This window comes from Canis lupus, chromosome 31, assembly GCF_048164855.1.
Source record: "Canis lupus baileyi chromosome 31, mCanLup2.hap1, whole genome shotgun sequence".
Lineage (NCBI taxonomy): Eukaryota > Metazoa > Chordata > Mammalia > Carnivora > Canidae > Canis > Canis lupus.
The window spans coordinates 28,004,498-28,018,540 of NC_132868.1; the positions used below are offsets into that span (position 1 = coordinate 28,004,498).

A 14,043-nucleotide genomic window follows, 5' to 3' on the forward strand; every position below is an offset into this window, starting at 1 on the left:
CTAAACAGAATTTGTATCAAGAAGGGCATACTCTCTTGTGAAAAAAAAAGTCCTTCATGTATTCAAACATGAATTCTTGACAAAACCCAACTCCTTTGGTTTTAAAATGATCATTTAAAAAATTTACTAATTCCGGGATCCCTGGGTGGCGCAGTGGTTTGGCGCCTGCCTTTGGCCCAGGGCGTGATCCTGGAGACCCGGGATCGAATCCCACGTCGGGCTCCTGGTGCATGGAGCCTGCTTCTCCCTCTGCCTGTGTCTCTGCCTCTCTCTCTCTGTGTGACTATCATAAATAAATAAATAAAATCTTTAAAAAAAAAAAAAAATTTACTAATTCCATACCAAAAACAAGCAAGAAAAATTTCTCTATTAAATATATTGACAGTTAAAAGAAAGGTTTAAAAACTGAACTCTCCATATTGATTGGGTATAAATTTTAATACTTTAACTACTTCACCATCTTAAATCATGCTTAAAATAAGTATTTCCAGAAGGACAAATAATAGAGAATGTACCCATTCTTCAAATTGAACTTAAAGAGTTTATATGGTCCCATAAATCTGGAATTGATTGAACCAGTATATTCAGAAGACAAATCAGAAAGATGCAGTCAAACACATTCACTGAAAATATTTTTTAAAGATTGAGAACCAGGTGTGTTGTGCATAGCCACATTTATGACAGCACATCTGTGGTTGTTCACCGTCATAGCTTACCCCAGTTTTATCACACAAGCGTAAAGTATGAAACGATCCAACAGCAAATAATTCTCCATCTGGAGCCCAGGCAACTGAGGTAATAGGATGCTCATGAGGTAGTGAATTGTACAAAGGGCGGCCATAACTATCCCATACCTAAAAAAGTATATTTAAAAAAATCTTTTATAATGGTTGTCACATTATTACAAACAAGTTTGTCCTACAATAAGGTATCAATTAAAGATTTAGAAATCATCACTTTATAATAGTAGTAAAGTCTTTACTATCATACAAAAGCTGTACTCTTTAAAACTCAAGTATCTCAAAAAAATTTTATACCATTGTATAATTTTCCAATTTCACTAAATCTTTGATTAATCATATAGCCTACACATTGAGTCCTTTTAAGTTTAACAATAGTTTTGAGATACTCAGTTTTTTGCTTAAAATTTTTTGCTCAGTGTTCTATCAACTTTCCCTATAAATATTTATTTCAATTAAATTTCCTCTAATTTCAGTTATATTAAATCTTATTTTTAGTATAAATTATTTTGGTCTGAAGCTGAGCAATGTTTAATAAATCAGTAAGATTGATTTCTAAAACTTCAACTGAGTTGATTTAAACCGTCAGTAAAACTAGGAGTTTTATTTATGCTCCTACTCATTAAATCAAATTCTATAGCTAGTGAGATAGGTCAATGAGAAAGTCAACACCTTAAAATACTACTTAAAATTATAAAATAACAATTTGCCAAAGTATTAGATTTAAAAGATAATAGCTAAAGTGAAAGACTAAAGAATATTCTTATATGCTAAATACTTTTCAGCTAAATTAAATTTTTTTTAAATTTTTATTTATTTATGATAGAGAGAGAGAGAGAGAGGCAGAGACACAGGCAGAGGGAGAAGCAGAGGGAGAAGCAAGCTCCATGTACCGGGAGCCCGACGTGGGACTCGATCCCGGGTCTCCAGGATTGCGCCCTGGGCCAAAGGCAGGCACCAAACCGCTGCGCCACCCAGGGATCCCCCCTTTTCAGCTAAATTTAATTCTTTCAGCCAGGTGATATATTCAAACATCACATACCTTATATTTACAATCCTCACCAGCAGACAAAATTAAATCATTGACAGAGTTCCAATCTACTTTTAGAATAATGCCATCATGAGCTTTCCACTATGAGAAAAAAAAAAGAAATTAAATATAACTTCAAGAGCACTGAAAAGTTTTGGAGTTTTTTGTTTGTTTTTTGTTTTTAAGAAAACACATTTTGAAAAAAAAAAAAAAAAAGAAAAAGAAAAGACATTTTGCCTCTCTAATGATTCTCTTGTCCTGTCCTTGGAGATTCCTATCTTCCTTTCATAGCTGTTATACATAACCTTATCTGTTTGTTTCATTTCTAATTTAAAGTAATGAAAACACTTAGCATTATGACATCTACTATATAGCTTTACCTCCTTATAAATCTCCTCAATTGCCTGGACTCCAGATGGAAAATCTCTTGCTATTAAACTATTTATTCCAAGCTTGATGTGTGTGTGTGATAACCCTGGACTGAATCCAAATCTTGCTCTCTTTTATAGCTGATCCAATTAAAGATAATGCTTTCATTCTTATTTACTAATTCTTTTCTTTTTAAAAAACTTTTATCACATGACCATCTTCCTTAGTACTCTGTTCATTCTCTTCTGCATATTTTCCTAAGCCTCATTCTCTTTACTTTCATGTCTCTAGTCACTGAACTCTGTAAGACACCTCTGCTGCATTTACCATATAACAAAAGGATGTTTTCCACAGATATGTACATATTCTATACATATATATATAGAATGCATACATATATATATTACCCAGAAACTGGCAATCTAGAATGTAAGCATGGATCCCTTCTTGCTTTTAAATACAATCAATTCATTTAGCACATGAATTTTACCATGTTTAGGCAGAATAGTATAACTGAAAAAGAATTAATTTTCTTTGAAGACCATAGGTATGTTTTAATGTCTAAGCCAATTAACTTCACATCAAAGAGTAAACCATGTTAAAGGCTCTCTATAGACAATTCCCAACCTACTGTTCCTTTTTTTTTTTATTTCAAGATTTTACTTAAATTCAAATTAGTTAACACATAGTGTAGTATTAATTTCAGGAGTAGAATGTGGTGATTCATCACTTGCATATAACCCAGCACTCATTACATCAAGTGCCCTCCTTAATGCCCATCACCCAGTGACCCCATCCCCCCAACCACCTCCCCTCCAGAAACCCTCAGTTTTATTCCCTATAGTTAAGAGTCTCTTATGGTTTGCCTCCTTCTCTGTTTTTATCTTATTTTTCTTTCCCTTCCTCTATGTTCACCTATTTTGTTTCTTAGATTCCTCATATGAATGATATCATATGGTATTTGTCTTTCTCTGACTTATTCACTTAGCATAATACCCTTTAGTTCCATCCACGTCATTGCAAATGGCAATATTTCACTCTTTTTAATGGTAGTATTCCATTGTATATATTATACATATATATCACATTATATATTTATAATATATATCACATTATATATATATATATATATATATATATATATATATATATATATATACACACACACCACATTTTCTTTACCCTTTCATCAGTTGATGGGCATTTGGGCTATTCCCATATTTTGGCTATTGTGGACATTGCTGCTATAAACATTGGGGTGCATATGCCCCTTTGAATCACTCTTTTTGTATCCTTTGAATAAATACTTAGTAGTGCAATTGCTGGATCATAGAGCAGTTCTATTTTTAACTTTTTGAGGAACCACTTTACTGTTTTCTAGAGTAGCTGCATCAGCTTGCATTCCCACCAACAAGTTATTTCCTGAGTTGTTCAATTTAGCCACTTTGGTGTGAGGTAGTATCTCATTCTGGTTTTGATTTGTATTTCTCTGATGATGAGTGATGTTGAGAATCTTTTCATGTGTCTGTTAGCATTTCTAGGTTTGTTTTGGCGAAATGTCTGTTCATGTCTTTTATTTCTTTTTTTTTTCCTTTTCTTTTTTTTTAATAATAAATTTATTTTTATTGGTGTTCAATTTGCCAACATACAGAATAACACCCAGTGCTCATCCCGTCAAGTGCCCCCCTCATTGCCTGTCACCCATTCACCCCCACCCCCCGCCCTCCTCCCCTTCCACCACCCCTAGTTCGTTTCCCAGAGTTAGGAGTCTTTATGTTCTGTCTCCCTTTCTGATATTTCCTACCCATTTCTTCTCCCTTCCCTTCTATTCCCTTTCACTATTATTTATATTCCCCAAATGAATGAGAACATAAAATGTTTCACCTTCTCCGATTGACTTATTTCACTCAGCATAATACCCTCCAGTTCCATCCACGTTGAAGCAAATGGTGGGTATTTGTCATTTCTAATGGCTGAGTAATATTCCATTGTATACATAAACCACATCTTCTTTATCCATTCATCTTTCGACGGACACCGAGGCTCCTTCTACAGTTTGGCTACTGTGGACATTGCTGCTAGAAACATCGGAGTGAAGGTATCCCAGCGTTTCATTGCATCTGTATCTTTGGGGTAAATCCTCAACAGTGCAATTGCTGGGTCGTAGGGCAGGTCTATTTTTAACTCTTTGAGGAACCTCCACACATTTTTCCAGAGTGGCTGCAGCAGTTCACATTCCCACCAACAGTGCAAGAGGGTTCCCTTTTCTCTGCATCCTCTCCAACATTTGTGGTTTCCTGCCTTGTTAATTTTCCCCATTCTCACTGATGTGAGGTGGTATCTCATTGGGGTTTTGATTTGTATTTCCCTGATGGCAAGTTGATGCAGAGCATTTTCTCATGTGCATGTTGGCCATGTCTATGTCTTCCTCTGTGAGATTTCTGTTCATGTCTTTTGCCCATTTCATCATTGGATTGTTTGTTTCTTTGCTGTTGAGTTGAATAAGTTCTTTATAGATCTTGGAAACTAGCCCTTTACATGATACGTCATTTGCAAATACCTTCTCCCATTCTGTAGGTTGTCTTGTAGTTTTGTTGACTGTATCCTTTGCTGTGCAAAAGCTTCTTATCTTGATGAAGTCCCAATCGTTCATTTTTGCTTTTGTTTCTTTTGCCTTCGTGGATGTATCTTGCAAGAAGTTACTGTGGCTGAGTTCAAAAAGGGTGTTGCCTGTGTTCTCCTCTAGGATTTTGATGGAATGTTGTCTCACATTTAGATCTTTCATCCATTTTGAGTTTATCTTTGTGTATGGTGAAAGAGAGTGGTCTAGTTTCATTCTTCTGCATGTGAATGTCCAATTTTCCCAGCACCATTTATTGAAGAGACTGTCTTTCTTCCAGTGGATAGTCTTTCCTCCTTTATCGAATATTAGTTGACCATAAAGTTCAGGGTCCAGTTCTGGATTCTCTATTCTGTTCCATTGATCTATGTGTCTGTTTTTGTGCCAGTACCACATTGCCTTGATGACCACAGCTTTGTAGTACAACCTGAAATCTGTCATTGTGATGCCCCCAGATATGGTTTTCTTTTTTAAAATTCCCCTGGCTATTCGGGGTCTTTTCTGATTCCACACAAATCTTAAAATAATTTGTTCTAACTCTCTGAAGAAAGTCCATGGTATTTTGATAGGGATTGCATTAAATGTGTATATTGCCCTGGGTAACATTGACATTTTCACAATATTAATTCTGCCAATCCATGAGCATGGAATATTTTTCCATCTCTTTGTGTCTTCCTCAATTTCTTTCAGAAGTGTTCTATAGTTTTTAGGGTATAGATCCTTTACCTCTTTGGTTAGGTTTATTCCTAGGTATCTTAAGCTTTTGGGTACAATTGTAAATGGGATTGACTCCTTAATTTCTCTTTCTTCAGTCTCATTGTTAGTGTATAGAAATGCCACTGATTTCTGGGCATTGGTTTTGTATCCTGCCACGCTACCAAATTGCTGTAGGAGTTCTAGCAATCTTGGGGTGGAGGCTTTTGGGTTTTCTATGTAGAGTATCATGTCATCGGCGAAGAGGGAGAGTTTGACTTCTTCTTTGCCAATTTGAATGCCTTTAATGTCTTTTTGTTGTCTGATTGCTGAGGCTAGGACTTCCAGTACTATGTTGAATAGCAGTGGTGAGAGTGGACATCCCTGTCTTATTCCTGATCTTAGGGGAAAGGCTCCCAGTGCTTCCCCATTGAGAATGATATTTGCTGTGGGCTTTTCGTAGATGGCTTTTAAGATGTTGAGGAATGTTCCCTCTATCCCTACACTCTGAAGAGTTTTGATCAGGAATGGATGCTGTATTTTGTCAAATGCTTTCTCTGCATCTAATGAGAGGATCATATGTTTCTTGATTTTTCTCTTGCTGATATGATGAATCACACTGATTGTTTTACGAGTGTTGAACCAGCCTTGTGTCCCGGGAATAAATCCTACTTGGTCATGGTGAATAATTTTCTTAATGTACTGTTGGATCCTATTGGCTAGTATCTTGTTGAGAATTTTTGCATCCATGTTCATCAGAGATATTGGTCTATAATTCTCCTTTTTGGTGGGGTCTTTGTCTGGTTTTGGAATTAAGGTGATGCTGGCCTCACAGAACGAATTTGGAAGTACTCCATTTCTTTCTATCTTTCCGAACAGCTTTAGTAGAATAGGTATGGTTTCTTCTTTAAACGTTTGATAGAATTCCCCTGGGAAGCCATCTGGCCCTGGACTTTTGTGTCTTGGGAGGTTTTTGATGACTGCTTCAATTTCCTCCCTGGTTATTGGCCTGTTCAGGTTTTCTATTTCTTCCTGTTCCAGTTTTGGTAGTTTGTGGCTTTCCAGAAATACATCCGTTTCTTCTAGATTGCCTAATTTATTGGCATACAGCTGTTCATAACATGTTTTTAAAATCGTTTGTTTGTATTTCCTTGGTGTTGGTAGTGATCTCTCCTTTCTCATTCATGATTTTATTAATTTGAGTCTTCTCTCTCTTCTTTTTAATAAGGCTGGCTAATGGTTTATCTATCTCATTAATTCTTTCAAAGAACCAACTCCTGGTTTTGTTGATCTGTTCCACAGTTCTTCTGGTCTCGATTTCGTTGAGTTCTGCTCGAATCTTTATTAACTCTCTTCTTCTGCTGGGTGTAGGATCTATTTGCTGTTTTTTCTCTAGCTCCTTTAGGTGTAAGGTTAGCTTTTGTATTTGAGTTCTTTCCAGTTTTTGAATGGATGCTTGTGTTGCGATCTATTTCCCCCTCAGGACTGCTTTTACTGCATCCCAAAGATTTTGAACGGTTGTATCTTCATTCTCATTAGTTTCTATGAATCTTTTTAATTCTTCCTTAATTTCCTGGTTGACCCTTTCATCTTTTAGCAGGATGGTCCTCAACCTCAACGTGTTTTAAGTCCTTCCAAACTTCTTGTTGTGATTTAGTTCTAATTTCAAGGCATTATGGTCTGAGAATATGCAGGGGACGATCCCAATCTTTTGATATCGGTTCAGACCTGATTTGTGACCCAGCATGTGGTCTATTCTGGAGAAAGTTCCATGTGCACTTGAGAAGAATGTGTATTCAGTTGAGTTTGGATGTAAAGTTCTGTAGGTATCTGTGAAATCCATCTGGTCCAGTGTATCATTTAAAGCTCTCGTTTCTTTGGAGATGTTGTGTTTAGAAGACCTATCAAGTGTAGAAAGCGCTAGATTGAAGTCACCAAGTATAAGTGTATTATTATCTAAGTATGTCTTAACTTTGGTTATTAATTGATTGATATATTTGGCAGCTCTCACATTCGGGGCATATATATTGAGGATTGTTAAGTCCTCTTGTTGGATAGATCCTTTAAGTATGATATAGTGTCCCTCTTCATCTCTCACTACAGTCTTCGGGGTAAATTTTAATTTATCTGATATAAGGATGGCTACCCCTGCTTTCTTTTGAGGACCATTTGAATGGTAAATGGTTCTCCAACCTTTTATTCTCAGGCTGTAGGTGTCCTTCTGTCTAAAATGAGTCTCTTGTAGACAGCAAATAGATGGGTCCTGCTTTTTTATCCAGTCTGAAACCCCGCGCCTTTTGATGGGGTCATTAAGCCTGTTCACGTTCAGAGTTACTATTGAAAGATAGGAGTTTAGTGTCATCATGATACCTATTCAGTCCTTGTTTTTGTGGATTGTTCCACTGGACTTCTTCTTAAAGGGGAATTTTAAGAGTCCCCCTTAAAATTTCTTGCAGAGCTGGTTTGGAGGTCACATATTCTTTCAGTTCCTGCCTGTCTTGGAAGCTCTTTATCTCTCCTTCCATTTTGAATGAGAGCCTTGCTGGATAAAGTAGTCTTGGTTGCATGTTCTTCTCATTTAGGACCCTGAATATATCCTGCCAGCCCTTTCTGGCCTGCCAGGTCTCTGTGGAGAGGTCTGCTGTTACCCTAATACCCCTCCCCATAAAAGCCAGGGATTTCTTGTCTCTTGCTGCTTTAAGGATCTTCTCTTTACCTTTGGAATTTGCAAGCTTCACTATTAAATGTCGAGGTGTTGAACGGTTTTTATTGATTTTAGGGGGGGGATCTCTCTATTTCCTGGATCTGAATGCCTGTTTCCCTTTCCAGATTAGGAAAGTTTTCAGCTATGATTTATTCAAATACATATTCTGGACCTCTGTTCCTTTCGGCGCCCTCGGGAACCCCAATTAAACGTAGGTTTTTCTTCCTCAGGCTGTCATTTATTTCCCTTAATCTATCCTCATGGTCTTTTGTCTCTTTTGTCCTCAGTTTCCCTCTTTGCCATCAACTGGTCTTCTATGTCACTCTCGTTCTTCCACCTCGTTAACCCTCGTTGTTAGGACTTCTAGTTTGGATTGCATCTCATTCAATTGATTTTTAATTTCTGCCTGATTAGAACTAAATTCTGCAGTCATGAAGTGTCTTGAGTCCTTTATGCTTTTTTCTAGAGCCACCAGTAGCTTTATAATAGTGCTTCTGAATTGGCTTTCTGACATTGAATTGTAATCCAGATTTTGTAACTCTGTGGAGAGAGGACTGTTTCTGATTCTTTCTTTTGAGGTAAGGTTTTCCTTCTAGTCATTTTGCTCAGTGCAGAGTGGCCAAAAACAAGTTGTATTGGGAAAAGGAGAAGAAGAGAGGAGAGAAAGAAGGAAAGAAAAGAGAAAAAGAAAAAAGAAAAAAGGAAGAAAAAAAGAAAAAAGAGAAAGAGAAAAAAAGGGTGGGGGAAGCAAACAGAAATCAAAAAGCAAAACAAAACAAAACAAAAACACGGGGGAGTATCTTCTGATTCTGTATACTCTGAGTCCCTTGACTTCCCCTGGAACTTGTCCGTCTAGCTGGTCTTCTGGGGGGAGGGGCCTGTTGTGCTGATTTTCAGGTGTTAGCACTTGGGGGAGCTGCTCTACCCCCTGCCTGGTGCAGGGCTCAGTGGGGGTTGTTCACCCCGTGAGGCCCCAGGAGGAACAACCGCAGTGGCGGGGCCAGCTCTGGAGCCCTGGAGTCAGCTCCGGCAGGAACTCCGGAGCTCTCCGTCTGCAGGGCCTGGAGGCTCCGGGGCGGGGCCGCTGATCTGCTCAGCTCGGGGCAGGAGCGTCCTCGCTGTCCTGGGCCCTCCCGGCCTCTGCCTGTCCCGGGGGAGGCCGGATTCTGGGCTGTGTCCCGGCGCCCGGTGCTCCGGAGCCTGCGCTGTTGGATTTGCCCTCCCGCCCCACAGCCCCCTCCGTGGAGCCGCCGCCCGAGCCCCTCCGAGCTGCTCCGGGTCCCGCCATGGGTGCTGCAGCCCTTAGGGAGCTCGGCGCACTCTCCCGGGGCGCAGGTGTCTGTTAGTGTCCCAGGGAGCCTGAGGGCATCCCCGCCCTCCTAGGGTCCTGCTCCAACTCCCTGTGAGCGCCCTTCTCCGGGACGGTGATTTCCTATCCTGGGGACACTCGCCCGGGCCTCAGCCCGGCTCCTCGCGGGGCCCCTCCCCCTTGGAGGCCTTTTGTTTATTTCTGCCCCCCCTCCCCCGTCTTCCTACCTTGATAGAAGCCTGAACTCTTCTCACTGTAGCATTCCAGCTGTTCTCTCTTTAAATCTCAGGCCGAATTCGTAGATTTTCAGGATGATTTGAAGGTTATCTAGGTAATTTGGTGGAGACAGGTGATTTGGGGACCCTACTCTTCCGCCGTCTTGCCGCTCCCCTCTTCTATTTCTTGACTGGATTTTTTGGGGGGGAGGGGGGTTGAGTTTGATAAGTTTATAGATTTTGGATACTAGCCTTTTATCTGATATGTCATTTGCAAATATCTTCTTCCATTTTGTTGGTTGCCTTTTAGTTTTGTTGTTTCCTTTGCTGTGCAGAAGCTAAAATTATCTTGATCGAGTCCCAATAGTTCATTTTTACTTTTGTTTCCCTTGCCTTTAGAGACATGTCCAGTAAGAAGTGGTGGTGGCCAAAGTCAAAGAGGTTGCTGCCTGTGTTTTCCTCTAGGATTTTGATGGATTTCTGTCTCACATTTCGGTCTTTCATCCATTTTTAACTTATTTCTGTGTATGGTATAAGAAAGTGGTACAGTTTAATTCTTCTGCATGTGGCTGTCCAGTTTACCATTTGTTGAAGAGACTGTCTTTTTTCCATTGGATATTATTTCCTGCTTTGTTGAAGATTAGTTGACCATAGAGTTGAGGGTTCATTTCTGGGTTCTCTATTCTGTTTCACTGATCTATGTGTCTGTTTTTGTGCCAGTACAATACTGTCTTAATTATTACAGTTTTGTAATACATCTTGAAGTCCGGGATTGTGATGTCTCCAACTTTGGTTTTCTTTTTCAACATTACTTTGGCTATTTAGGATCTTTCTTGGTTCCCTACAAATTTTAGAATTGTTTGTTCTAGTTCTGTGAAAAATGTTGGTATTATTTTGATAGGGGTTACACTGAATGTGTAGATTGCTTCAGGTAGTACAGACATTTTAACAATATTTGTTGTTCTTCCAATCCATGAGCATGGAATGTTTGTCTATTTCTTTGCATCTTCCTCAATTTCTTTCACAAGTGTTCTATAGTTTTCAGAGTACAGATCTTTTACCTCTTTGGTTAGATTTATTCCTAGATATCTTATGGTTTTTAGAGCAATTATAAAAGGGATCAATTCCTTGATTTCTCTTTCTGCTGCTTCATTATTGGTGTATAGAAATGCAACAGATGTCTATGCACTGATTTTATATCCTGCGACTTTGCTGAATTCCTGTATCAGTTCTAGCAATTTTTTGCTGGAGTGTTTCAGGTTTTTTACATAGAGTATCATGTCATCTGCGAAGAATAAAAGTTTGACTTATTTCTTGCCTATTTGGATGCCTTTTATTTCTTTTTGTTGTCTGATTGCTGATGCTACGACTTCTGGCACTATGTTGAACAACAGCCCAACCTTTTGCTCTTAATGTACACAGAGTAAAATATTAAATTAGGGTCAAAAAAGTTCTAAGAATAAGCGATAATTCATAGCTTGTTTTACTCAAAATATATAAAAATATATACTCTCAAAAACAAATTTTGATAATATACTTTAAAAAGCATTCACACAATTTACCACCAAATTAATATGATATTTTGAAATAATCTTCAAGGACAAAAATAACAATACATAGACACAGATATGTATACACACATACACACACACACAGAGATTCTCAAGAGTCTCATTTCAAAGCTACAAAAATAAATTTTTGCTTATTCAAAAGTTAGGGACAAAATACAATTTAAACTTTCCTTATACTATGATTTAGGATTATTTATATACTACTTATATTTATATATTATACATAAGCCATAGAAAGTTATCAATTATTTCTCAATGAACCAAACATTTTGTAAAATTCCTTTGAACAACAAGCTCCTTGAGGGCCGGAACCATGTTCTGTTTCATTTTGTTATCTCTCACGTGGCATAGTATCTGGTATATAGTATGTATATACTACATTTTCACTGAATGAATAAATAAACAAAAGTCTCCTTACTATAAAACCAAGTTCTAGGTCTCTAGAAGAGTCCCTAGAGCTTTTGAGGGAAATCAGGTATATACTTTTGAACAGTATTTTACAAGCAAGAATACAGTTTGTATTTTTTGTGGACAATCTAAATCTGAATATGTGTTTATGCCCAGGAAAACTGCTACAGCTTTAGTTTACCAAAAAGAAACAAAAAAGAAAATTTGCATTAAGTTACTAATTATACTTTACCTCCTCTTCCACTCTAGTTGAATTTTAGCAATGGGTATTTTTTTTTTCCTTTCTTTTTTTTTAATGGGTACTTTTCTTTCACTCCACTCTGTGCTAGCCCAAAGGTTCTACCTAAACCACTAAACTATAATTTACTAATGGTAATATATGGTATCTTTCTGAGTTTCATTATATAAGCCTAAGTTTAGGTATCTCAATAAATCACATAACTATAAACTGAAAGATTCATCTTTCCTGGTTCTGCAGATTTTTGGAGTTTAGAGGTATGGAAGGATTTTGACTACAGGCAAGCAGGACTAGTTCTCTTTTAGTTTCTTCCATTTGCCCAAATTCTTTACCTTAGCTGCCTAAGAGCAAGTAAGGACTTGTATCTTCTATTTCTTGTTTGTCCCACAGTTCTTAGCAGTGTTCTGCATGCAGTAAAAATGTAAATGCATATTGACTTTATGAAATATATATAACATAATCTACACAGAAATTATAAATATGGAACCTCAATGTCATTTCTATCTCCTTATACCCCAAAATCTCTACCTAATCAACTGTTAAATCTGATACTTCTTCTTAAAATACTTTTATACCCTTTGTAGCTGTTTAATCTCCAGCACCAAATCCCTTACTTAGGACTCAGTCATTCTACATCTTTTTTCTGGTCTCTTTGGCTCTAATTTATTAAGGACTGATTAAAAGGTTGAGATGACATGAAGTTGTTATCTATAGTAACAACTCTGTATTGAATGCTTACTGTATACACTCAATATGCTTTTTGTACAGACTGTCATACGCACTTTGCAATTTAACTCATTTAATCCTCACAACAATCCTATAAATAGGAATTAGCATCACAACTAAGAGATGAGAAAGCTGAGAATCAAAGATACTTTTTAAATTGCCTAAAGTTACGTTCAGGTAAATAAGTGAACTTTTAAAACCAAGTGACTAACTCTGAAGCCTGTATTTTTATTATCCACACTACTGTGTCATTATCAAAATATGAAGAAAATGATTCTGCCTTTTAACACTGAAATCAAACATCAAAAATCCTGAATACAGGCTTAAAAATTTTCCATTAATTTGTCATACTCTGACCTGTCTTAACTGTCATCATTGTTTTGCTTCTATATAGTTAGTTAAATTATATACACCTAATTTGTTCTAAACATTACACTGACAACCCCTCCACTCTAAAAATTCTAAAAGAATGCTAAGGTCTTAGAGAAAACTTAAGTGTATTGAAGAGGAGGAGGATGCTAGTTATAGTGATAAAAAACAGTCTAAACAAGCTTTTAAAGTTTTATGATTTTGTCCTGTTTTGTCTCAAATCTATACATGTGAGGCTGACTCCGCTAAATTCAAAGATGCCTATCATGCCAAATCATGTGACAATTTAGTAACTCAAAACACATTTATGATTTACTGGTATAATGTAAGTTGAAATAAGGAGGAAGTGAACCTTGTTAGAAACATAACCAGATATCCCCTATTCTGTAATAAAAGCCAATAAAAACACACACTTAAAAGCCTCAGACAAAAAGACCACCCAGAAGAAAGGGACTCTTAAGAAAGTGACCTCTCACTTAGCAGTCCAGCTGATCCTGATAACAGTTTACAAATGCCTGAAAAGTACCTGTAAAACTTTAGCATTTGGTTGAAGAGGTTTAATGATCAACTGCTTGCCTGCTGTGTAAAGAACCTTTTCTGAATCAGGGCCCCATGCTACTGAATATACTGGTGTTCCTGTAAAAAGGAAAAGAAAAAAAAACCAATAGATTTTCATTATTATGCCTTATAATAAGAGATTTAAAAGGATAAAAAAAGGACCAAAAAAGCAATGTAGGGTGTCACTTTGTTTCCTTCATATTCAATGGCCCTTTCAAATTGGACCATATCCTGACACTGAAACACAGACTGAGTTAATATTGACCAATGAAAATCTACTGTAAGCAACTGAAAAACTATTTTTAACTAATTTTAATCTTGCTGAGAAAATATGATAGGTGTTTTTAGGAATTCATTCAGTGTGCTATTGAAATATAAAACATAAAATAAATACATTTCATTATTTTAGGGTATAAAGAAGTATCAGAAAAGTCATGAGTTATCATTTCCCACCAACAGCCATCTATGCTTAAACGGACTCAATGCATAAGAT

The 14,043-nt window shown here is 37.2% G+C and overlaps 1 protein-coding gene across 6 annotated transcripts in view; it reads right to left on the reverse strand.

Moving 5' to 3' along the window:
* IFT80 (intraflagellar transport 80) overlaps window positions 1-14,043 on the reverse strand; it is a 123,085-nt gene that overhangs the window by 71,412 nt on the left and 37,630 nt on the right. For 5 of the 6 annotated variants that reach the window (XM_072807903.1, XM_072807901.1, XM_072807906.1 and 2 more), the window contains 3 exons: window positions 13,519-13,628; window positions 1,783-1,872; window positions 717-854 (listed from right to left, as the gene is read on the reverse strand). In XM_072807903.1, the coding sequence (XP_072664004.1) occupies window positions 717-854; window positions 1,783-1,872; window positions 13,519-13,628 (338 nt within the window). The remainder of the gene's footprint in view (window positions 1-716; window positions 855-1,782; window positions 1,873-13,518; window positions 13,629-14,043) is intronic. The other variant, XM_072807905.1, reaches the window with a different exon arrangement.